Below are 27,124 nucleotides of genomic sequence, written 5' to 3'. Positions count from 1 at the left end.
TGGGAACTGGAAATGTTCCAATAAATTACTTGGAAGGAGTTCTACTATTGAATATCCTGACTAACTCATAAATCTCAGGTATTAAAATAGTGTCTTTAGAGGTAAAAGTTTCAAACCTTGCTTAAACTCAGGCAAACAATGGATTTGAGTCAAGGTCTCTCACAAGGGAATGCACCAACCATTAGGTTGTTGAATAGTCTCAGATAAACCCTCTGTGCTTCCTCTTGCAGGGGTTGTAAAAGTTATTAAATTATTCATAGAATCAAAGTTCAGCTAGCAGATGAAATATAAGTTTTAGTAAATGAACTGTAATTAATACTTGAATATTTTCAACATGATAGACAAGAAGGCATCAATAGAAATGATCAAGAGCAGATGATCCCTCTATATAGTGACTAGTGTCCAGGGAATTTTGTGGAAGGGGCTTGTTCTGTCCCTCCATGCTCACCAATTTTTTACATACATTTGATGAGTGTATCAATATCATAATGAATGCACAATCTTAGCCTTATGCTCAGCATTTTTTTTCATTTAAAAGTTGTCAACAGTTTTAATTGGAATTTACAAACAGTTCCTTTCCCAGGAAAGAAAGAAAAAGCAACTCCAGAACCGTTTTTGATACTGTCTGTGTTCAAAGAGAAGTACAGAATTGTATAGGCAAAACATGGTTAAGCTTCCTAAGTAACTAGATGACATGAAAATTGTTAAAACGTCCTTCATATAGCTCATTTATAACTTTGTTGAGGCTTACTTACTCTCTGCAATTAGAATGAAGTTTTTTTTCTTAGTGTTCTTCCAGGAATGTGTACCTGACCATAACATGATAGTCTATGCTCGAGCTAAGTTTTCATTTTAATTTTGCAGATCATCTTTAAGTTGCAGAGAATGCAACAACCATAGTAGGCTTTAACTGCCTCCATTCATTAATATTTAATTTTCAGATAATGCTATCAAGAGTACACCTAGGTTGCAATGAAACTCAGTATTTCCAGTAAAGCTGAAACAGAAATTGAATACTTCCTACTTTACAGTAGGAATAGCAATTATTCACATAGAATGGTAATTTCATTTTCACCAAATATACACGTCCATGGAATGTTCAAAATACCAATAAACTAAGCCACTAAGCTAAACTTAATTAGTTAGAGTCTGATAGGAATTAGAAGCTAACTTGAGAATAGTTCACTTTAACCTCACAAATTTCTCACAGATACACATTTACAACACACCACGATGTTTAAGTATTCTGTGTATTTCCTTCTTGAGGAATGTCGAGCCTTCCTGGATTCCTCTGCCCTTCCGGACTGTCTCCCAAGGGAATCTTCCAACCTGTCTCCTAAAAAGGCCAAAGTCTGCCCTCCAGAACTCCAAGGTAGCAGTTCTGCTGACCCCAACCCTGGATTCTCCAAGAATCAAAAACTATCATTTCATGATCACTGTGCCCAAAATGGCCTCCAGTCATCACATCACCTACCAGTTCTTCTCTGTTTGCAAACAGCAGGTTCAGTGAAGCACCTGCCCTATTTGGCTCACTCACCAGCTGTGTCAGGAAGTTATCTTCCAAGCACTCCAGGAACCTCCTAGACTGTTTCCTCTCTGCTGCGCTGTGTGTCAGCAGACATCTGTTCTTGCTTGTTGAAGTCCCGCATGAGAATAAGGGCTAGCAAGCATGAGACTTCTCCTGGCTTCTTATAGAATTTCATCTGTATTTTCATCCTGGTTGGGTGGCCTGTAACAAACTCTCACCACGATATCTGCCTTGTTGGCCTTCTCCCTGATTCTTACTCATAAATACTCAATTTTATTGGCATCGTCACTAAGCTCTAGACAATCATAACACTCCTAACATACAGGACTACCCCACTGACTCTCCTTCCTTGCCTACCCCTTCTGAAAGGTTTACAGCCATCCATGGCAGCACTCTGGTTGTGCAAACTAGACCACCATGTTTCCATGATGGCAACTATGTCATAGCTTTCCTGCTGCCCAATGGCTTCCAGCTCCTGTTCGTTGCCCATGCTGGGTGCATTGGTGTAAATGCACTTCAGTTGGGCTATCGATCCCACCCACTGGGGTGTCAAATTATTCCAGCCGGAGCTGTGCCTTGGCAGCTGCCTCAACTGGTCACACAGTCCTGCAGCCTTGCCTCATTCTTTTTATTTTTTCGCCAGCAGCGAAAGATAACCACTGATAATTTCCCAGAGAAAGGATAATGCAAGACTAATGCAGTTGTCACCACAGGTCTGCCTGTGGTTTCAGACCTTGATTCTAACACATTTAAAAAAATCATAAGATAAAATGTTAAGCTGTTCTGCCTAATAAGTAGTAAGATTTTGAAAGGTGAATGTAAAGATTTTGTGCATTGACTAGGACGTCCAGGCTTCTAGGCAGTCAGAAATCCAAGATGCATCCACTGTAGGTGTAGATGTTCAGCTTAGTTGTATACATGCAGTAAGCCAACACTTCCAGGAACTGTCAGCTGAATTGCATATGTGGTGCACAGGTGGACAGGATCTCCACAATAAATGTTACGCTTTCAGAATGTCCCAAGTAAAATTCTGGTGCAGCCATCCAAGCACACTGAGGAATTACATACAGCCCAAACCATTTGTATTGATGAGCTCTCTGATACAAGAAAAAATAATGGACACTATGACTACAGGCACTCTATGTGTTAATAATGTATCAAAATATGCAGGCATTAACGGTGAGCTGCAATTTTTGTGGTATTGATTCTTTTAAGAAAAAGACATAAAAATAGAAGCCTAGAGCAGAAAATGACATTTCAAATGTTTGTGTATGTGCGTAGTCAAAAATATGCATTTTCTCATCCAGGCTGGTCAATCAGTTAACAATATCACTGCATATTGAATCATGTAGTCAATATGTGCTTACTGAAAAATATGTTAGAAACCCTAATTATCTAATCACATAGACCACTAACAAGATAAAGTAAGGAACAGACAAATCAAAAAAATGGTTTGTTGGACCTAAATCATTGTGTTCTTTTGCTTCTATGTTTTGTTCATATGTACACAGATTACAAGTCCTACAATGTATAATGAATGACAGTAGGAAAGAACTTTTTCTTGTCAGAGTTTATTCTAGCAATTAGAGCAATCTGACAAAAAGTTTTTGAAGTCACATAATTGATATGGCTTCGGGTTAATCATGTTATGTTATAATAGGTCACTGCCAGGTATTTTTATTTAATTTTATGTAAAATGCGTGTTCCAGAATGACTGGAGGGAATGCAAGGTTTCAGTCAGCTGAATGCGAGGTTTCAGGATAAGCTGTGTTTCTGAGAGAATAGAGTGGTAACCCTATTACAGTGGTTTGGCTTAAGAAATTTTGGTGGATTATAAATTGGTACAGTTGAAGCTGGTATGCACTTGGGAAGCCAAAAGGAAATTTCATATGTTCTTTATTAAGGATGTAGGAAAACCTATATGTTCTTTGCAGCCACTTTTCATGCAATGCCTTCTAAGTACAAGCACAGTCTCAGTACTTTTTAGATCACTTTTCTGCTGTGTATTTTACAATAATCAATGGGTTTTTACAAGGCATTATCAAAAAAAAAGTCAAGTTAATATTGATTTATCCCAAAGGTGACAGACCTTTGAATATTTTATCCATCTTTATCATAGTAGGGACATGCATATAACTGTACTAACTTTATTCTTTAAAATTTAGTCCCTGAAAGCAATATGTTTCCTTCAACTTCGTAAAGTCTCAACCTCAAAAATAAGAAATTATGCAGTATTTCTGTTTGACAGAGCCCTTAGAAGAAAAGAGAAGCAATGTTTCTGGGGTCAGCATTTGAACTCTAATGTACCGTTAGTGTACAAGACTCCCAAATGATTTATGAAAGGAAGACTAGTGGTAAATAGAAGATTATAAGAACCAAACATAATGAAGTGCCAGTAGAAGTCTAGAAAGCTTTCAAGGGTGAGACAGTATTACATTAAAATCAGAAGCATTAATTATATTTTGTTTAAAGCACCATTTTCAAAGGAAGTTTTCACTATCATTGTATACTAAAGTAAAATTCATTATTTTCATGGGCAACGGAGATGGTATGGTACCTCATAACTACAGATATGATGGAAAGGAATATAAAATGGGATCTTATTTCATAGAAATTTAAATGAGGTTTTTTTAATGATTATGTCTGAAAACCTACAGTGTTATTGTAGTTATTTAGATACAAAATATTTAGCATATTCTTTCAACTTCTAGTTCTTAAGCAAAAATGGTAATCTTTCTCATAATATTTATTTTTTAGGGTCATGTACTTTAGAGAAGCTGACACTAAAAGCCCATGTAGATATTTTCTAACTTGGTAACATACTTAGCTAAAATAACTGTTACTGATTAGGGGATGTATAGTCAGCAAATAACAAAAATAAATTAGAAAGTCATAATATAATTTATAATCATAAGCAATTAAGATTTTTGAGACAAATACTATGAAGAAAATGAGAAAAACATTAATGGAAATAATGGATTTAAATCATGACACATTCATAATGAGATAATTCAATTTACAATGTTAAATAATTCAGTCTATTATATTCTAAATGCAGTTTCTCAACATCAAATATCACTGAATTATTTTTACTATATTATTTTTGTAACCTCTATTGTAAGCCATTAATTTGACATTAAAAGGTGATGTGATTATAAAAACATAACAGGGAATACAATAAGGTAAATGATTGTGAGAAATCAAAGGAAGTTTAACTGGCTTTTGATACTATAAAAAGAATCTTACTCTTAGAAAGAGAGTTTTCATTTCCCAGATGTCTGTCAACATGTATACTCACACATATTAGCTATGCTGTGAGTAAGACTTCAGGTAGAAGAAAACAGTGTGACCACAACTCCAGTTCCTTTTCACAAGCAAATGAAATGCAAAGCAACTGAACAATACAGGACTGTGCAGTTTATCTCATTACCTAATAGCTAATGCTGCCCATGTCTAAGCAAAAAAGGACTGAACCTTCCAAACTTATTTCCATGTGAATAACGTCGTAACTACAGAATACTACCTTCATTATGTAAAAAATATGCCTGTCTAAGCAACATCTGTTCACTTTTTATAATTTGTACCCAAACACAGTCAATTTATGGGAAGAAAAAAATCAAGGCAATAATTTCCCAAGAACCAATCTCAGACTCTTTGAATCAAAACTGATTGGAGAGGGGTAAGGAGGAGAAAATTCCAGTTAGGGTAAGTTACCCATCAGGAGCATCCACAATCTTCTTGCCATTAGCATTAAGAACCAGCATACACTGAAGATGGGGTCCCCAAGCTGATCACGTTAGAGCTTAATACCAGTCCATCCCATCCCATCACTCTTTGGGTGTTGGATTCTTGTGGCAGACTGCCTAGCACTAGGAGGCAAGTTAGCAGTTTCACCTAAAACTTTCTAGGCCTCTTCAATGTCTTCTGTCTTACACACATAGTCCTTCCTCCTCCATCTACTGTGGAATGTCATCAGTTAGTTTAACTTGTAGATTACACTAAAAGAGATGAAAATTTCATAAAAATTTCAATTGCTTGCTTATTGCTGACCTTCATGCTGAGGGAGGTGGAGGACTACAGTTTATTCTGTAGAAGAAAGACAGTGAATGCCACAAAGGCTAAGGTAAATGGGTAACAGAAGAAAATATCAAACCCTATTTTGGGGTTCTTGGTTGTTTTATTTTGCTGGGGGGTTGGGATTTTTTTTTTAACTGTTCTTTGATTTTTAAAGGCCAAGGAGTTAGGAACTACAGCTCGTGCATTTTCTCAGTAATTATCTGATCAGGAGAAAAGCAAAATAACAAGAATATAGTCTTTAGAAGAGGCTAGGAAAAGGTAACGATAATATCTATGAGTCTTAGAACTTTTCAGGGTCAAGCTTTTCTAGAAAGAAAACATTTGGGAAAACCCAAAAAAAGCCCTCAGGAAACAGAAAAATAAGTAGGAATAGTTGTCTCTGAGAAAGAGATATTGGTTGTCAGACAACACCAGAATAAGGGATGAGTTTTATATATAGACTGCATGCTACATTACTTATCTCAGATGTTCGGATTACTTTTCCTTTTGTTCAGTGCTATCTTTGCAGAATAACTATGAGCAATCTAAGTTTTAAAAAAGAAAAAAAATTCAAAATAAGCTTAACTGAGTTTAGGAACTTCTGCATTGTTGAAATTGCACTGTGAAAGATCTGCTGTTTATTTCAGTGATGTTTAAATGTATTACCAGTGTCTTCCATGAATTTGACAGTTTAATATTTTGTGACAGTTAAAGCTTTACTTCATATAAATGTACTTTGATTTCAGGCATTCTGAACAAATTTATTACAGGTCTGTTTCACAGTGATAAAGAAAGAAGATAGAGATACATAACTAATAGTGGTTTTGACGGTTTTCTACCAAGTCACACTGTGTAGCTTCAGCTGAGAAATGAAAACTAATTTTGTTGAACACAACATTATAGATTCTAAAGAGAGTTCTGTGAATTTCAATCCTGAACTTTAAATCCTGTAAACAAGTAATATCTGAGTCATGGAAAGCTCACACCATTCTGTCATGCATCACTTATTAATGACCTTTCTTGACCTCATAAAAAAACTTTTAACAAAGGAAATGCATATCCATAGTTTCTTTACCATAAAAAGGTAGTATTTAATATGAATAGCCCCATTCCAAACCCTGCAGTTCCATGAATTATCTAGTATGAGTTTAATTGAGTTCATTATAAAAAGGTTAGCATTTCAAGATAGACAATTTACAAATTGCTATACATCTATCTTTTTGTACTATTATATTCAGGAGGTTGCAACAAGAGAAGGCATGTAGCACCCAATGTGCAAATTAAGCTACAGTAGAAAAGTTTATGGAAAAAGCTGAAAGAGAAGAAAAGAAAGGGGCCGAGGATTCCATTGCTTACCCACGCTCTTCACAGTGGTACTTGATAGGAGAAAGAGAGCATAAGAGGATCAAAAGAGAATCAGACTGGATATAAGAAAAAATAGTTTTTAAGAAAAACATTTTTCAACCTGATTACAGTCAAGAAGTGGAACAGGTTGCACCAAGAGGCTGAACAGTCTCCATATTTGGAGGTTTTCAAGGTGTTACTGAATAAACCCCTGAGCGACCTGGTCTGATCCCATCACTGATCATGTTTTGAGCAGGAAGTTGAACTAGAGACCTCCCACAGCCCCTTGCAACCTCAATTATTCTATTATCCTATAATTATACAGTACTGGGTACCCAACTCCTGTAAAAAAAGAGAAGGCTTTCTTAAAATAATAGGAAAAAGGAAACATTATTGTAGATGGGAAAAGAGGTAAGAAAGCTCTTACTGGAGTAGCTTTCTCCACTTGCTCCCTACTGCAACTGTAGAAGAGAGCATGTACGTCCAAAATTAGGAACAGGAAAGATGTCAGTCCACAAAGTCTGCACACTGGCTCTGTAATGAGTGATGAAGTGGAGAGTCTGCCAAGGTAATTTAGATAATTATGGCCAAGAAAGACCATATACAGTAGGGGTAATCTAGAATGATTCTTTCCTTATGCTGTGTTTTGCTTTTGTAACTCTGTTTTAACAGAATTTTACTTCTATTCTTACCCTGACAGAAGACAGTAAGCATACTCTGTTATATTTAAATCTTGTCACACCATAAATCAGTCACCTCACATACAGAAGATACAACCTTCCCTGGAAAGGTGGACATAACGGGTTCTCTGAAAAGAAATATTTGTGCTATCTGTATTCAGGGCTCCTCCTGAGTCTTCAAGTTGCTTCCACACTAGGTTGCAGGTGTCTTTTTGTACTGTTAACACTGGTTTATGCAGAGAAAGACAACTCCCTTGGTATGTCTGGAACTTCTTTGATGAGAAGCAGGAAAGTGAAAAATGCTTTCACACTTCTGGAGGGTGGGATGAGAAGGAAACTTGTCACACTAACAGAAAACATACTTGAAAAACCCTTCCCAACATTTTTTTTTATTCTGTTCCTTACCCTACAAAGATGAAAGACTGAGTTTCATTCCTAAGACCTAATCTGTTTTTTTGCCTATGTATTCAAAATAGAATTAAGACTATTAACTCTTCCGAAGTTTGCAGCTAGATGGTATTGATAGTGATGCTGGAGGAGATGGGGAAGCAACTATTTATCTTCACTTTAACTGAAAGTGAAATAGAAAAAAAAGATATAAAATGTCAGCATCAAGGATACTAATAAATATCTATGAAGATATATATAAATATTAAAATAATTTCTGATTTCAGGAAACAAAAAGTGGAGTTGAATGTACAGTCATGGAAAATAACATTTTTATCTCATACTACTTTGTTTCTCTTTTAGTGGCAAAGCATTACTATAACACTGGTTGAGAAAGTGCAGATGGTTGCTGTAATCCTAGGATCTCTGTTCTTAGTAGCAAGTGTGACTTGGCTTCTATGGTCAGCCTTCAGCCCTTATGCAGTATGGCAAAGAAAGGACATCCTTTTTCAAATCTGCTATGGAATGTATGGTTTTATGGATCTAGTATGCATAGGTAAGCTCAAAATCTTTAAACAGCACAGACTGTGGTTTAAGACTGTGACTATATCTATTTTTCTAATTGGTCACGCTAATCGATCACTCCAGTTCTTTGCAGATTTATTCTCTGCTGATACCTTTAGCAACTGCTGCTTTTTACAGTGTTACAAATACTGCAAAGAGAAAAGAATCAAAGTTTTACTCTCAGGTTCATCAAAGTGTCTTCCCAAAATCTTAGCGGTGAGAACAGGATCAGTTTACATTTCTTGAAAAAATAGATGACTAGCAAAATTCGGGAAGTTAAATAGATGAAAATAACAATGACATTATTAAAATAATTAGTAAAATTGTGCATTGTCAAGTCTTCTACTGATGCCACTTTGTGTTAGATTGTACTATCATGAAGCTCAGAAGAAGCCCTTAAGGATGTCATCAAACTGCACACCCAAAATTAAGTTATACAGACTTATATAGGTCACTGTGCTAGTAATAGAGAACAGAGAAGACAGGCATGAGTTCTTTGTACATCATAAACAGTTATGAAACACTCACATACCTCTAACTATAGTAACTTCCTTTACTGTTAAAAAGTCTCAAGTCATTTAACTCTAGATGTAAAAGAAAATGTGGTTTACTGTAAAGCTCTTTTGACCACTCTTGAATTTTCTGAAAATGCACTGGACCCAGAAGTATTTAAACAGACATCCCTTTAGTACTTGGTAACAACCTTGAATTGATTATTAGAATAACTGCAATTATCTGCAGAGAAAACTCACATTAAATATTGCACAATTAAATAATTTGCATAATTAAATCCACATAATTAACAACATTAGTTTACATTAAATCCCATGCTTAGAATTGGAAATCCAGAAGTCAAATGCCATCTGATGTTTGCTTTGAGATTTCTGAGAGATAATGTTATCCCAGTCTCATATATGGGAATTCAGGACAGTGCTGAATTCTGCTCAATAAGGGACAAAGAAACAGAGTGATTCCTAATATCAAGGCTTTTGCTTCAACTGTAAAGCCATACCATCTTGTATTGAAACCATCCAATTACTGTAAAAGTATTTATATTTCAGCTAGATCAGCAGTTTCATTTTGTAATTTTTATTAGCGAAGCCCACTCTGGAATATTTTGGAACACAGGCTTTCATCTGTGAATTCAGATCTTCTCTGACAGAAAAGCGAGCAGAATCTTATACTTTGGACAAGTGCTCAGCTTTTAAATTAATAAAAAGGCTCAGCTACATATCCTCTTACATGCTGGTTTCTGAATACCACCTCTTCCAGCTTAACACTCAATATTGAAGGGTTTGCTTTTGTTTAAAAAAACACTAAGTGAAGATAAAATGTGCTTCAGACACTCTGAATGTCTGTGGGTGATCAGAAATGTTACTGTATTTATCTGTAGAAGTAAACTGTTGGAAGGTGAGCTTTCCATAGATTGGTACATGCAGTTATGTAGCTGCCTTTCAAGCCAGCCAGGCTCAAGCCATCACTGAACTGGAAGCTACTGAATTAACATGCGATGGACCTCACATGGCTATGGAGCTTCTGGCCTAACTGGCATCATGCAGGAGCAAAGCAAACATGCTGTTGTCTGCCCCCACAAGATAAACTGACTTGCCTCTAATTAAATAAATACATATTTTATAATCCTATCATAAATAATATACAACAATTTTAATGGAAAACCGACTATAATTAAATGTATTTCAACACTGTTTTGTAGTTATGAAGTTCAGTGCAGATACAACTTAACAGTTTACTAGACTGTATCTGAAAATTGAGAAAACTGTATAAAGGAGGTTTGGTAATTGTGGAATTCTGATGATCCAGATTCATTCATTCATTTATTCTGCGTATAATTTCAAGTCATCTGCATACTGTAAGCTTGTAAGATCAGGAGCTCTTGTAATTCTTGAAAACATTTATTAATATAGTCAGCTTTATTCAATTTTATTTCAGCATAAAGTGAAGTGGGTTAGATTGATAGTTTTAATTTAAAACATTCAAATAAAGTTCTCTAATCTAATAAATGTATACAACTATTACTCATTACTGTTTTTAAAAAAAACAAACACTTTCCATTATGCTGATGACTTCCAACGGCATTAACTTATGATTTTACCATTATTATATGTAACCTCTTATATCATAAAGCTTGTTATGCTTACAACCAGCCACAGTTCTCACTTAGTATCTCCTCTTCTCTCATTTGTGTTTAGTCATCCATTGCATTCTCTGAGTTTTCAACTGGACTTACAGTGAGTGAGTGCCTATACTCCCACTGATATCTATCTTTATTTCAATGAAAAATCTATGCAGATATACAGGTTTTCCTGTGCAGCATATATTTCAAGACAATGCTTGGTGGTATGACCAAGATTTATTCTCCCTGCCTTCAATTATGCCTCCCTATAGCTTTGCAGAAACAATATGAATATTTTTGGTCATTTGTGAAGTGTAAATATCTTCACACAGAAAGTGTGAAGCACTTTTTAAAATGTTTTGCTATAATTTTTAAAGGCACTTTGCCTAAAGGTACTGGCATATTTACATGACATCTTTGAAAACTTGCACATAATGATTCATTTTCCCAGTGACTGACTTATACATCATATGTAGCAGACCAGTCACTTTCTTATTAAGCAAATGACACGTAACTTCTATTTTACTTCTTAATTTTGAACCAAAAGAAAAGTCCCAAAGATTACAGATCACCAGTATAATATGTTCTATTCATTCCAGTGTACATATTTTATTGGTATCCATTGTTCTACTCTAAATTTTTCCAGAATTCTTCCTAACAAACAGGATTGTTTTTACTTTTCAGTGTTCGTTTTAACCCTACAAGTCATTAGCTTGTACTTTTCTGCATCTAAGCTGGGTTTAAAGCTGTTCTCTTTGAAATCTGCTGGTGGTAGAAGTTTTCCCACAGCAGACCTTGAACACCCTAATCAAGTAGAATCACTGCCTGTGAAACCCAGAGCTACTGCAGTGATAGTGCTAGGATCAGACCATCCATGTAGGGATTACCAAAGGGAGTGAATTCATGGGTCAACATGAAAGGAATGAATAATATAAATCCCTTATCTAACCACCAAAGGACAGGATATCAAGCCTTTGTCATTCTACTTTGTAGACCTAAAAATTATTTCTCATGACAGAAAAGTCATAGAACTTTATACATTTTCACTGGAAAATAGTCACAACTACTAGTTATAAATGGTTCTACCATGAACAAAATATCTCACAAATAATAACAGCTAACTTCCAATCACAGAAAAACAGTGCAGTTCCTTTACAGCATGAAAAGAGGTTGTAACATTGCACTGGAAACATGACTATGGCAAGGGAGTAAGAGATGGGAGCCAATGCAAGGTGTGAGTAACCCTCTGAAAGCCTCTTTATTCCCCACCAAGGAACCTGATGCCTAGCAACGTTTATGTAGCTCCTTAGTTGTAAAAATGTGCAGGCTGAAGTTCCTTACAATGAACACATCTAGCTGCACTTTATGTGTCCCTACTCAGAAAGTCTTCCCCCCCCCGATCTAATTCTAAATAGTTTATAAAGAGTTATATTATTATTTTTAGAGTGGACATGTTTCACTTTAATGTTTTGAGCAATTTATTACTTTTTTATATATATATGTGGGCCCTTAAGACATGGCATTTTGTCCAGAGATAAAGTCTGTTTCTGAAAAGGGTCTTTCATTCCCTGGTAAGATCTTGTGATGTTTCTGGGAGGACCATTCCTAAATGACTCTAAGTAAGGTTAGTGTGATAAATAAGATAAAGTTGTAACCTAATACCATCAAATCTGAATGATGTAAGACAAGTAGCCTACTTGTAAAGCCATTTACTATGAAAAATTGCAAGTGATCTTGTAACTCAGGGTAAGAAATTCTTTAAATAGAGTGAATCTCACAGTACTTGGAAAGAAAATAAAATTATGATTCTCCATAATCCTATTGTCTGGATCCCACGACAGTCTCTACATCTTAGAGATAAAACCTAAAGTTGTCTTAGAATCTGTGGACATTTTGATGGGTCCATCATCCTAAAATTCTGTTCCTTGTAGATATTAATTGGACAGAACATCAGAACAGCTAACAGTAGTGAATTCTGACACTTCTTCTTGGGATCATCTGAGTCAAAGAAGTAAATTTTTTTCCCTACAAGTGTGCAATATGTTCTCTGCGCTGTTGAAATCATGGTATTTGGAACACATCAGTATTTTTTATGAATTTATCCTTCTACAGGAAGAAAGGAGATTCTTTGCCGTTTTCTTACAGCTCCACTTCAGTGACTAAGTACTTATATTTTGAGCATCAGAACTTCTCTGGACCTGGAAAATCTCCAGCATTTAAACCTTATCCAGATTTCTTCTTGTTTGTGGTCTTGGAACTTGTTGTTGCTGAGAGCTTTCTTCCCCGCCTCACCCCCAGTTCTTTTGCCTCTTCCACATAGGTCTTTTTCAATCTGTAGTTCTATCAGAAGGGAAATAAAACTTTTTATGAGAGGAATTATGAAAGTGCTCCTTTTCTCCTTTAGCATTGCCAAATCTGACAACTTTATTTCAAGTCTTGCAATTAGTTGATCCTTCGTTCGGTAACTTTTTAAAGTACATGTGACTGACAGCTTCCATTGTACGGAATATTTCCTTGCAAAAGTTGAAAAACTTTGAAAACATAATTTCAATAAATCCTGAAAGATCCAAAACAGTAAAAAAGATCTCTCTGAAAGAAGTTGTCCTATGACTTTTTCTGTTGTAATTTTGGGAGGACACTTTTGACTGTTTCAATGTACTTCATGTACCTCAATGATGCTTTTTCAAATGCTTCACTCTCTATTCTGAAGTATCTTGTTCCGGTTCCAATGGAGTGCAGGCATGTATCTTCACACTGGAGTAAATAGATTCTTTTAGTTTTCCTTTATCACAGTGTTGAGAGAAATTGGGCCAAATAATGCTATGTTACACTGACAGGCAGAGGAAGATTATTCTCATCTCCTTATTCTCATCTCCTTTATCATTTTATAGGAAATCCAACAGGAAAAAAAAAAGGGTGTATCTTCATCACAGTGGTAAAGCCATGGCTTATTTTGTTCGTAGATTCTGTACATGATCAAACACATTTATTCTTTTTAAGACAATCTAGCCAGTCTTGAAGGTGCATTTATGTATTTAATAGATTATTATTGATATGTTAAATTTTTAGGACAGGTTGCTTTATCTGTATCTGAGAAGATGAAGATAGAAATCTTGCAATCAAGAAAAAATTCCACTAAAAAAAGGCTATGCTGTTACAAAATACATTTAGAATGTTTGCTATTTAATTAAGCTTATATTGTGTTACTTTTTCTGCATTGGATGCTTCAATGAATTCTGGGCAAGTTGAAAGCCTTACAGAAATGCTGCATTTGCTATCATGTCCTTCTGAAAGAAATTTTTGTGTTTCTCCGTCTTGTAGTGTAATGATCTTTAAACATGTATTAGAATAGGCATTGCTATCTGAAAATCACTGCACTTGAATCTGAGGTTTTCTGTTCATGTAAATATTTTTATCATCCTTTCTGCCTGTGTCATCTTTCTTTGAACAACTCCTTTCTGGTCTTGGTTAACCAAGCTAAAGGACCTCAGACACTTAGATCACAATTTTGTTGTGCAGAAAGAGGTACTACACAATCTCTTGGCATAAAAGACTATAGCCTGTGACCCCACCAATCATATAGATGTGGCCACGTATAGAAAAATTTTAGACAAGAATCACAGTGAACAAAAGATTTATAAATGTTTTTGGCTAGGCAGATTGCTCTCCTCCCAAAGCAGGGAGCCAGAGAAAACATGAGACATTGGTCAGAACCATATAAGTTACCAGACTGATTGAGGAAAAAACTACTAAGAAGGCCGAAGCCCTATGTGTCTCTCCAGTAAATCCATATATGAACTACTTACACATAAAGAGTATGAGTATAAATATATACATACATACAAAAAATGAAGAGCTTCACTTCTTTAAATAAATTGCCAGAATGCATACAATAGGCATAAATATTAGCTAAATGGAAATTCATAATTGGATTGGTCTGTTGAGGACTCCAGAAAATCTGTATTTTCCCTGAAGAACCTTTTAAAAGATTTCCTGGGTCTCAACAAAAAGATGATTCTCAACTTTTTCCTGCTGAATATCGAAGAGAAAGAAGAAAGCTTATCATCCTTACCATGCTCATCATAGTTAATAATAAAATTTAATCTCTTCTTGTTCTACTGAAGCAAGACAGGAAAGTCTTTCTACTTACAGCTATTTCAGGTTTTCACAAATCTTCTGTGCTCCTGAGTTGAAATAAGAATCTGAAAGCATTTAAATTTCTCTGTATCCGTACTGAATTCTACAATACACTCAAGCAAATTTAAGACCATCCTGTTCCTTACAGAAGGTCTAACCTACTTAAAGATATACTTAAACCAGTATAAATATCAGTAAATAAATAGTACTTACCATGAGCAAGGGCAGCAGTAGCATAAACAATCAATTTCCAAATCTGCCAGTTTTGCATGGGTTTACTTAAATCTAAATTATTTATTTAGTTAGGCATGCTCAGATTATTCCAGTATTGATTATGTTGAGCTTTTATCCAGAACAGTTTTATTTCCTCTGCATGTTCCTGCCTCCCAAACACATAAATAACCAGTTACATTGCATATATACAGTTTGTTTCAATTATTAATGTTACAAGTAATTTAATTGCCTTTGGAAATTAACAGTCATTACAACGTGTTAGTTCTCTATTTACTCTCAAAATGGTATCAATTGATATTTTGTACAAACTCTTTTTTTTCCTTTTCCTTAATTTCAGGACTGATAGTACACGAAGGTGCATCTGTTTATCGAGTGTTTAAGCGCTGGAGGGCTGTGAATCTACACTGGGATGTGTTAAATTATGATAAAGCCACGGACATAGAGGAGAGCAATCGAGGAGAATCCTCAGCAGGAAGGACATTGTGGTTACCACTGACTGCGTTTAGAAACAGAAGTTTAGTTCATCCAACACAGTTAACCTCACCAAGATTTCAGTGTGGCTATGTGTTGTTACATCTGTTCAACCGCATGAGACCTCAGGAAGATTCATCAGAGGATAACTGCTCTGGGGAAGTAGTCATGAGAGTTACCTCAGTGTAAAGATTATGCTCACTGTGCTACACAGATAAGGATAATGTGCCCTGGTGTTACAGGACTTTGGAATGTAGTTATGACGAATGGGGAAACCATTAACACTTGAAAAAATATATACACTTTTTAAAAAAATTTAATGCTTTTTATATGATCAGATAAAACACAAATACATTTTTCCGGGGAAAAAAAAAGTCTCTTGCTTTTTATACAGTCTGATTTATTGGATCTTTTCTCACTTTGTACCTGAGGTGTATATAACATAACTTAACTCTTAGGTCTTTGAATGACGAAGAAATTAATTTTTAAGTAAAAAGATATATTTAAATGTATTTTCTTAAACTCTGGTTTTAATCCACTACTGTTATTTTTTTCCACTTTCACGAGGATTAAACTGGACAATGTTCTTCCAAAAAGAAGGAGAATGTTGACACAAGTCAAGTATTCTTCCTTTTCTGTCTTTATTTTTTTGTTGTTTGTAGCACAGTTCAGGTGTGTGAAAGTAAGTAAGGGATATATTGTCCTTTGCCTTTAAGAAGGAAGTCCAGTGGCTGCTTTACAAAACCTAAGGGAAGATGGGAAGTCTTCTTTTCTTTTAGCTCTCCCAGATGTCCATGCAAGATGTCAGGCACAAGTATGACACAGACACAGGAAGAGTCTTGCACAGCCTCTTGAGTCTCTAAGATCTGCAGAGTGCTGGTGCTGTGTCTGTGCACAGAAATGATGTTACCTTCCAAGCAGTGGTGCTGAAATTAGCAACCTGTGAATTTTTAGTACCATTCTGACTCTAGGTCATTGATATCCATTTTTAAAAATTAAAAAAAAAGTGCATTGCAGCTTCTGGAATAATAATAAATCCAAATAGAAACTGAAGTAGAAATAATGCAGGTAACAAATCATACTAAAATGAGCCAATATCATGATAGATAATCAACACTGTGAAGTGTGCTTCTCTTGTTTCTGTTCCATGGCATAAATTCCAATATAATTTAATCAAATTGAAATGGAAATAATTTTCAAGTTAATTAAGCCTGTTGAAGACTGAGACAGAAAAGTAGAGCTGAAATTACTCTGAGAGCACTAGCTTATTTAAAACAGTTTCATAAAATGATAGAATCACAGAACATGCTGAGTTGGAAGGGACCCACAAGGATCATCGAATCCAACTCTTGGCCCTGCACAGGACTCCCCAAAAATCACACCTTGTACCTGAAAGTTTTGTCCAAATACTTTCTGACTTCAGACAGGCTTGGTGCTGGGACCACTTCCCCAGGGAGCCTGTGCCACTGCCCAACCACCCTCTTGGTGAAAAACCTTTTCCTGATATCCAACCTAAACTTCCCCTGATTCAGCTTTGTGCCATTTCCTTGAGTCCTGTCACTGGTTATGAGAGTGAAGAGATCAGTGCTTGCCCTGCCCCTCTGCTTCCCCTCGTGAGGAAGTTGTAGACTGCAGTGTGGTCTCTGCTCAGACTCCTCTCCAGGCTGAACAGACCAAGTGACCTCAGCCACTCCTCATACAGCTTACCCTTCAAACCCTTTACCATCCTTGTGGCCCTCCTTTGGATGCTCTCTAAGGGCTTTCTTACTTTGCAGTGCCCAAAACTGCACACAATATTCAAGGTGAGGCCACACCAGTGCAGAGCAGAGCAGGACAATCCCCTCCCTTGACTGGCTGGCAATGCTTTGCCTGATGCCCCCCAGGACATGGCTGGCCCTCCTGGCTGCCAGGGCACTGCAGGTCCCTTTCCACAGTGCTGCTCTCCAAGCTCTGGTTCCCCAGTCTGTACCACACATCCAGGGCTGCCCCATCTCATGTGCAGAATTCAGAACTTGCCCTGATTAAACTTCATGGGTTGGTGACTGCCCATCTCTCTAATTTGTTGAAGTCTCTCTGCAGGGCCTCTCTGCCCTTAAGGGAATCAACAGCTCCTCCCCATTTAGTGTCATTGGCAAACTTACTCAGTATTCCTTCGAGTCCTGCGCCCAAGTTGTTAATGAAGATGTTGAAGAGAACTGGGTCAAGGACGGAGTGGTGGGTTGACCTTGTCCGGCTGTTAGATCCCCATGCAGTTTCTCTCTCCCCCTTCTCAACAGAAGGGAGGGGGAAAATATGATGAAAAATCTTGTAATATGATGAAAAATCAAGAAAAAGACAAGGGCATCACTTACCAATTATTGCCTCAAGCAAAAAAAAGAGACAGCAAGGGGAAAATGGCTTTCATTTATTGCCAACTAGAAAAAAATTGGATGGTGAGAAACAAAAAACCTAAAACATCTTACTTTCATCCACCCCTCTTCTTCCCAGGCTCAGCTTCCTCCCCTCACTGTCAACTCCTCTACCTCCTCCCCACTGAGCAGCGCAGGGGGATGAGGAACAGCAGTCTGCATTCTGTCTATAACAGCTTCTCTATGCCATTCCTTCCTCCTCCCCACACTTCCCTGCTCCAGTCTGGGGCCTCTCCGGGGGCTGCAGTCCGTCAGTAGGAACCTCCTCTAGCATGGGTTCTCCATAGGCAACAGTTCCTTCAGGGCATGCCCACCTGCTGTGGTGTGTCCTTCAGGGGCTTTGGTGTGGATGTCTGCTCCAGCAGGGTCCTCCCCATGGGCTGCTGCACCAGGATCTCTCCAGGGTCACAGGGAAATCTCTGCTTGGGATAGGCTGTGTCTGGCATAGTCCCAGGCTATCCTCACAGAGGTCACCCCTCCACCTCCCACCCCCACGTCTCCCCAGCCACCTACACCCAGTATGCAGGTAAACATCTTTCTGCTCCAAAATAACTTTATCCAATGGTTGAAGAATTTCATTTTGTGCAAGAGATGGAGCGCTGAGGCTGGAAAATTCCCTGTCATGGATCAACAGGATGGTGCTGCAACCAGTGCATGCCTTGCCTTTATGAGAGGCTTACGTGCCACGATCAGACACAGGAGGCCTCTGTAACTACACTCGGAAGGGAGTAGTTAGAAATAATTTAAGCATTGGCGCTAAAAGCTCCTTATATATTCATAAATATTTATCCAATGAACTCCACACAGGCCTCAGCATTCTGTGTTATAGTCTCACAAACTCTAATTTAGACTTACTAAATCTACAGATGCCTTACTGCTCTCACAATTCATGTGAAAAGCAGTACATAAGACATGAACAGCAAAATGTTATCTCAAAAAAGCCAGTTTGTCTCATGCATGGCAAATTACCAGTGTACGACAGGTAATCTCCTTGAGAAACTATGAGAATTAAGTTCTAGATTATCTTTAAACAATTTCCCAAAGGAGGAATTTGTGGAGAAATAGCAGATGAAACTATGACTTGGGAAACCTGCTATATCACTGGGAATTATTACTACTTAAATGAGGGCTGCTTTCCCAGAAGGACCACAGTTCCACTTGAGCAAATTGAGATCAGAGTTAGTATCTCAAAAAGCACTTTTAATACAAGTATAATAAGGTATTCTGTGATCAATATACTTAAAGGTTATGTTTCATACATTTTAGCTACTTGTGATCTCTGGGATTAAAAGAACATTTCAGTGGTCCTTTTACAGAATCCTAAAAACAAAATTAAAAACTAAATGAAAATGTTTTGTTGCAAAGAAATCTTTTCATTTACATAAGTAGGGTGCTGGGGGGAAAAAAGACTCACCAGAAAAGATCAAAAGATGTAATTTAAGAGAGGACAAAGTTTTTGTGTACAAATATTTGAAAGACACCTGGGTCTAGAACACTTAACAGCTTTTGAGGGGAAAAAAAATAGTCTAAGTAAGAGTAATGAAAATTGCTAGTAAGAGAAATGTTCATGGCTAATATCAGAAAAGCCTTTTTAACAGTAGGATTACTCAACATTAATTTCTATGGCACAATAATTTTGCATATGTCTGCATTTATGTATTTCTGTACGTAGAAACAAAGACCAGGAAATTATAAACAGTGACAGGATTAGTATGGGCAGGGTGCAGTTGTTAAAAAATAATGAAATTGTGTTGTCCTGCAAAATGTTTTCAGTAGTAAGAGTGCCTAGTGCAGGATATGAACATTTCATTAACCTTGTATTTGGATTTATGTAGTGCTGTTATCACCTAAATGCAAGAAGATGAATTCAAATCAGAACAGGTGCAGAGCGGGGATATTAGGATGAAAAAGGAGCAGAGACTCTATTCCAGTCCCTACTGGGGAAGGTGGGGGGTGTGAGGAATTAGAAGAGCTTGTTCTGATCAACAGAAGTTGAGAGCGAATGTTTTTGTTCTCAGTTAATACATTGCAGAATAAAACTTATTTTAGGCAAAGGACAAGCCTAAAACAGCAGAAGAACTCAAGGACACAAATAGATCAGAAATAAATTTAGCTAGAAGTTCAAGGTAGTTTTAAAATATTCATGGAATGAATCACAGACAACATTTCGAGTTGGAAGGACCCATGGGAGGACATCTAGTCCAAGCTGCAGAGTCAGCTCTGAGGTCAGACCAGGCTGCTCAGGAATTTAAGCTGTCAGGTTTTAAAAATCTCCAAGGATGGAAATTGCACAGCTTCTCTGGGCAGCTAGCTCCAGTTCTTGCCTGTCCCCAGAGTGAAAAAGTATTTCCCTCTATCCCACCTCTTTTCCTGTTACAGCTTACATCCACTGTTTCTCATTCTCCCATAAAATGCCACTGGGAAGTGCGTGGCTCTGTCTTCTTGATAACCCCTTGTAGGGGGTCTTGGCAGGCTGCCCTGAAGCAGCCTTCTCCAAGGCCAACCAAAACCTCAACCCTTGGTCTCCCCTCACAGGGCAAGTACTTCTACTGAATTTTTTCCAGTTGCTTCATGTCTTTCCTGTACTGGGTTGCCCAGATAGCCCAGGGCACTGGAAAGCACCAAAGGATGTAAGAACTTGGTGGTGAAGACAAAGAAGGCATTAGGGACATTGGCCTTCTCTGTGTCCACTGGCACAAAAGCACTCACCACACTAAGTAGTGAGCACACAGCTCCTTGTTTGGCCTTTTACTGCTCATGCAGAGGCTGAAGCTGTTTGTCTTGCCCTTGATGTCCCTTCCAGTTCCAGCTGATATTTGGCTTTCCTAACCCCAACCCTACAAGTCTGGGCGATATTTCTAATGTCCTCCTTTCAGAATGATCACAGAATATTGTGAGTTGGAAGGGACCCAAAATGATCATTGAGTCCAACTGTTAAGTGGATGGCCCATACAGTCACCAAACCCATGACCTTTGTGTTATTAGCACCATGCTCTAACCAACTGAGCTAATCTCAGGGTCTTCTGCTTCCTCTATGTGGTCATTTTCCAGAGGAGGTCTGTCATGAGTCCTTGGCTTAGCTGAGCTGGGCTGCTGATACACCTGGTTGTTTTCCAAGGTATCAGCAGTTCCCCTCATCTCCTTCACCCTTCAGAGCTACTCTTGTGTGATCTCAGCTGCCCACTTCCTGCAGAGGTTTCCAGCTGCTCACCTGGTTGCCCCATGTCTGGGCTCTGCAAGACTCTTCCCTCCCTCCTTCTCTCCCTCCCCTTTAGGATCTTCATTTCCTGGGCCATGGCTGCCATGGGTCACCACCTCCCTTGGTGGTGCCTCCTTGGAAGGGATAGTGGATCCATCAGTGTGACTCCATGGGATGGCCCAATCAGGCCTTGACAGCCTCCAGAAACATCCTCCTGCATGTGTCCTGACATCCTGACATGCTGCCCTTCCAGCAGGTGACAGGGAGGTTCACAGCCCCAAGCAGCAACAGGCTCTGCCCTCCCCGAACTCCCCTGAGGTATTTCAGTAAGTCCCCTCCCTCACCCTGACCTCATGGTCAGTAATGTGGTCCATCCCATGCTGCTGCCCTTACCTCATGTCAGACCTGCATTTCAGTCACCATCCTGTTTGAATATTAAAACCACAAGTCAGAGAGAATCAAGATGTAGCACAAGCTGAAGGCTTGCATCACCACCCCTGGAAAGTCAGGTTTTTTTCCATTTCCCTTGCATTAGTCCCCATTGACAGTAAGACGACAGACCACAGGCAGCGTAAGGGCAACTTTTGACTTTCTGTTTTGGGACACAGTAGAAATAGCAAGAATTGTACATGGAACAGGCCATGCCTTCATATCACCTTGAAAGCAAGGAGGAATCCAATTCTGCTCATTCAGGGAAGTATGTTGGTTGCTTAAACTAAAGATCACTACCCTAAAACTCTAAATGCTGAAACACAGTTTTTCCAAGACTCTCCAGGAAAAACCATTTCTAGTCACTACTGTACATATAAGTTTCAAAAATGTTTAAAGTAAAAAACAAAAACAAACCAAACAACCCATACCTTAAAACAAATAGATTTACCTTATAACATACAACATACCTTATAACAAATAACCTTATAACAAATAGATTAATAGTAGAGGTATACAGTTTGGGGAGACAAACTCAGCAGAGGTCCCTGGACTAGACACATTCAACAATTCTTTTGAATATCAATAAGAAAACCAATAGAAACAAAAAAAGTCTGCTTCATAAACAGTTTTTTGACAACACAAGGCTAATATGATGGGAGCTCTGCAGAACAGCTCCCTGGGTTCTCATTTCTTTCCTTTGGAATTATATATAAAATTCAACTTATTCTTAAAACAAATCATGTAATATTAAATAAAACTTTTCACATATTCTCATCTTGAAACTAGGCATCATCGGCATTATCCTGGTCTGGTGTGTAAATCAAATTCAGCAATTCAAAAAGTGCTGTGAAGAAACAAGAAGCATGTTTATTGAACTCTGCCAGTCTGATGACACTCCAGACCAAGCCACAGCAGCTTGACAGGAATTTTTTTAGTCCCTTCATAAGATATCACGGAACCATCAGGACTGCAAAGTGAACTGTTGTTAGCTCCTCAGGAATTGCATTGCAACTTGCACTCTCCACTGCAAGATGTCACCAGAGGAGCAAGAGTTACAGTGAAAGAATGGGGCTTGGACAATGATGGCATGGTGACCCAGAGAACTTCCTTCAGCATCCACTGCTCCTTCCCAGCCCGAAACTTCACTTTGTCTTACACATGACGCTGGAAAAGATCAGCCAAACTTCTGAAAGCAAAAACTATGTTGAATGATTAATCCAAGAGTCCTATTTTCTAGGCCTGATCACTAGTTCTTGAGGAAAGAGTATTTCTGCCTTCCCTTGTTTTTAACTTTTGCCCTGCCAGTATTGAAAAAAAAATTCAAATTAATTAATTTGAGTTAATTAATGTCTCCTATTTGAAAAAAAATGAGGGGAAAAATACAACCAAAACCAGGAAACTGTTTTTCTAAGGGAGCATATCAAAGCAACCACATGTACCTCATCCAAATTGTGCTAGAATTCAAAATGTTGAGCTGGAGCAGCTAAGTCTTTGAAGAGGGGAAAACTGAACTGCACTGTAGGAGACAAACTGAATGTAAATGATGTTTCCCCTTGCCATGCCCATGAAGTGAGGCTTCACCTGGCAGCACTGACTCTCAGCTCAGCTGCCTGGGGACCAACTTAGTCTGTGGAAGCCTTGGATGTCTTGGAAGCCTCAGCAGGCACTGTCATTGCTGGGCGTGACTTTGGATCTACTCTCTGCTGCAGGCAGGGGCCTCTGGTAAGTCCCTGCTGGCATGCCTGCAGCAGGTCTCAGCCCCTCTTCACCTTTCTGCTCCATTTCACACATCCCTGTCAGCTGAGTTGCCTCTGAGGAAGGTGTGTCCCTTCCTTCCCCTAGGGTCAGCTCGGCCAGAGAGCTGTGGTCAGGGCTTGACAAACAGGCAGCCATCCTCCCTCCTGCCCACCATGACCCATACACTGCACAGTAACCTGAATAAGAAAAACACTTTTAACAGAGGGCACAAATGTATGAACTCCTCTGTGTAAGATGTACAGACACACTCGGATTTGTTTTTTCTAATGCAACCAGTCAAAATTAATAGTAGCAAGAGTCTGGGGCAGAAATTCAGTATAAGCTGCATTTCTCCTATCCAGGAGCATCCCTGAATAAAACTCTTTCATGTCTCTTACAAAGAAAGCAATTAAATCTAAAAAAGGCACAAATAATTTTAATATAATATGTTTTGTGCAATAAGACCCTGATCTACTGATCTAACAAGACAAGGAAATCTATCATCCAGGCACAGACTGGCTGCATCTGAGTAGTGTTACTTGTTAGACTTTGCTGTCTCCCGTCCCAGGCAGAATCAGCTTCTATTCATGAACTTTAGAATGAGAATTTACACTTTGAAACGGAAAGTCTTCTGTACATGGGCTGATATTAGCAATACATTTCAAGCTACATTCAGCACACACTGGAGTGGGACATTCGTTCCCACTAAACACATCTGGGCTATCATTCACTCCCAGACATCCACATCTCACTTTGCTGCTAATGACAACTTGGCATTTGTCCATGAAACAAGAGTTTCTGAGAGGCCTGTTCAACATTTACCCTCACATCAAATGTTTATCACCTTCGTAAGATATTAATTTGGGTGTTACATATTTAATAAAACCCCCATTTACTCCAGTGGAGAAAGTGGGCTTCATTTTGTTTATCAATTAAAACACTTTTTAAACAATGCAAACACAGTCTCTGCAAGTAACGGCCCCTAATGACCCATCCACCATTTCCAGTCATTCATAAAGATTAATTAGTTTTCCTGTGCTTTTCCCAAATTCTCATGCTTTCTGTGGCAGTTTCTAACCCATCGCTCAAGCAAAGCCCCAGACACCCCATGCTTCACTTATTGAAAGGTGTACTCTTAGCATGGTAGGACAACCCTAAACTCACTGTTTAGCACTCAGCTCTTGTGCTGTCACCCTGCCAGTGGAAGTGGTAGGGGTCAGACAGTCTCTTCCTAAGCACCCTCTAGATGGGCTAAATGCTGTAGTTAGGGAACTGCATGTCAGCATTGTCCCATTTCCTCAGCTGACATGGACTCTACTCATGCCACAGCAACCTCAAGAGCTGAGACACATTGTGCCCTACAAACACTATCAGAGGGCAGCAGCTGTCCCCTCATAAGCACTGAAAACATGACCACCTGCTGCACAGTTCAGCTGAGCAGGCTTTGTTCTTTTTCTACATCTCTCCATTCTGCCTTTCCCTTCTCATCAGCACACCTTGTTCATCTTGGAAAAATGTAGTGGCCCCACCAGAAGGAAAAAGGAAAGTTACTTGTAACGGATTTCTTGGAGACAGAAGTTGTACCCTCCCCTGCCCAGAACCATTGTTATGTGCTGCCCTTCAGCAGCAGCAGTGAGCTGTGATGGCTGCAGTGCTGCATCCTTTCACTGCTGCACTCCGGGGATTCAAAAACAGCTTGTGAGGATGATGTTCACCAGGAGAGGGACTGCATGGAAAGCTCAGTCCTCAGGGTGTTGCTGGATCTGATGGGATCACCAGCCAGAGACAGGCTTGCTCTGCAAAGAAGGACATACTGAGCTCCCAGGCAATGGACAGACTGCTTTCTTACCACACTAGTGACTTCAAGCCTAAGGATACCCAAATATTCCCTCACTCTCTCCATGCACAGGCCAGTAAGTTGACAGTTTGAATCAATCAGCTGAAGAAATTACAGATAAGGCTCAAAGTCTCTTCAGTTGAGCTGAGAAGTAGCCAAGTTAGTACAAAAAAACCAGTTATTAATGGAAAGGGACAATGGTAATCAGGAAACTAGGTTTTCACCCTGATTCTAGTGAGGACTTTTTATTCACTTTGCTCCTCTGTGACAGATGTACTACCCTTTATGTAGTTATTAGAGTTTAGATTCTTAGATCTTTTTATTTTAATATACAGCTTCCTCTCTCTGCATACATAGCATATCACAAGGAGCATTCAATCAGGGCCTTTTAAAGCCTACCTGAAAGTAACATAATGTAATGTTATATAGCAGCATCCTCACTTAAAATTTCTGGGATAATACTAAACTTGTACCAAACACTAATCCAGAAATTTATGCTGGCTTGAACACAGTTAATTTGATAAATAAAGATACAGTGTAGAAAAACATAACCAAATTCAGTAGTACAGATTTTATAGTAACACACAGGTGTATTGAAATTCTGGTTCTAATGCACACATTCAAATGTAATAATTTTGATCAAGAAGGAAATTTAAAAAGAAAATAGAAAGCCAGTGATCAAGACTTTGAGGATGGATTTGGTAAGGAGAAAACCCTAAACATTTTTATAGAGCCTTCCTTTATAAAAGAAAGGCATGTTTCTGAACAAAGGATTTTACAAAGATACTTTAGACCCTGTATCATTTTAGCTTTTGCCAGCTTGGGCCTCTCTGCCTACATGAAGTCTTTTTCAAGCTGAGCTCTCATTTGCTCTTTCTGATTTTTGTTTTTTCCTTTTGCCCTATGCAAATCAAATTCTCAAGTGATTTCACAATGACGAAACAGTTCTACTCAGCCAAAGTGGAAGACAGCCAAAATACTCAGATAAAGAGATTTTCAGATGAGCTGAGGGAAATTCATTGTGCTGAAGGTACATCATTATTTTCAGTAGCATTTGGTAAAGTGGAACAGGCAGCAGGTGATTATTAATCATAGAAACATCAGCACTTTGACTCCTCTATGCAACCTTTCACGTTTGCTCTGGGCTATTAGTCTCGGACTTACATTGTACCTACTATCTCAGCATCAGCAGTGATGGAGAAGTTTCCTCTGCAAAATTAAAGCCGGAGATGCTGCTGTTATACAAAAGCAAGTAATAATGCTATTTTAACCCAGAACACAGAGCAGAAGCATGCTATGATTACATTTTTTTTCCACTTGTATAAAAAAAAAATCATAGAATAGCTTGGGTTGGAAGCAACCTTAAAGATCATCTAGTTCCAACACTCCTGCCATGGACAGGGACAACTTTCACTAGCTTGCTCAGAGACCCATCCAACCTGGCCTTGAACACTGCCAGGGATGGGGCATCCACAGCTTTTCTGGGCAATCCATTCACACTTATGGTCTAATCTTTCCTTGATCGCATCTGCGAGTTAGATAAATCTGCCTCGATGGTATCTGGAAAAGGGGATAACTATATCTATTTGTGAGCAGTCATTTGTCCTATTCTGCACTATAAAGTCTACAGATTAACTGCAGTGAATTGCATACTGCTGTTTAAAGGATAAATTAAAGCAGAAGAGAGAAATACTACAAAGGAGAAGTTTGATTTTTCTAGAGAGTATTCATTAAATCACAGTATATTTAAGTGCAAGTTTTATTTAAAGAGGACCAAGAAATACAGAAATCCACCTGTAGGAACATGAGCTCAGAGCCAGACTCTGACCATGAAAAAAGAAGAGCAGAAGCATCTCATGAAAGTCTCCCTATGTGTGCACTCCAGATCCACCAGTAATTGCTGGCCATCATTTCTGAAGGAAGATAGAAGATTAAAAAACCTGAATGGTGGCATGTACCAAAAAGGAAAAAAGTGA

General features: G+C 38.3%; 1 protein-coding gene across 1 annotated transcript in view; it reads left to right on the top strand.

Annotated features, from left to right (window-relative positions):
- Positions 1–16,047, top strand: part of MARCHF11 (membrane associated ring-CH-type finger 11) — a 29,467-nt gene extending 13,420 nt beyond the window's left edge. The window contains exons 3-4 of the mRNA XM_064661710.1: positions 8,359–8,551; positions 15,402–16,047. Of these exons, the coding sequence (XP_064517780.1) occupies positions 8,359–8,551; positions 15,402–15,724 (516 nt within the window). The 3' untranslated portion in view covers positions 15,725–16,047. The remainder of the gene's footprint in view (positions 1–8,358; positions 8,552–15,401) is intronic.
- The last annotated feature ends 11,077 nt before the right edge of the window (positions 16,048–27,124 follow it).

The sequence above is a fragment of the Pseudopipra pipra genome, chromosome 1 (genome assembly GCF_036250125.1).
Source record: "Pseudopipra pipra isolate bDixPip1 chromosome 1, bDixPip1.hap1, whole genome shotgun sequence".
NCBI classification, from domain to species: Eukaryota; Metazoa; Chordata; class Aves; order Passeriformes; family Pipridae; genus Pseudopipra; species Pseudopipra pipra.
Note: the sequence above shows the minus strand (reverse complement) of the source record. Positions and strands in the feature narration are given on the sequence as shown.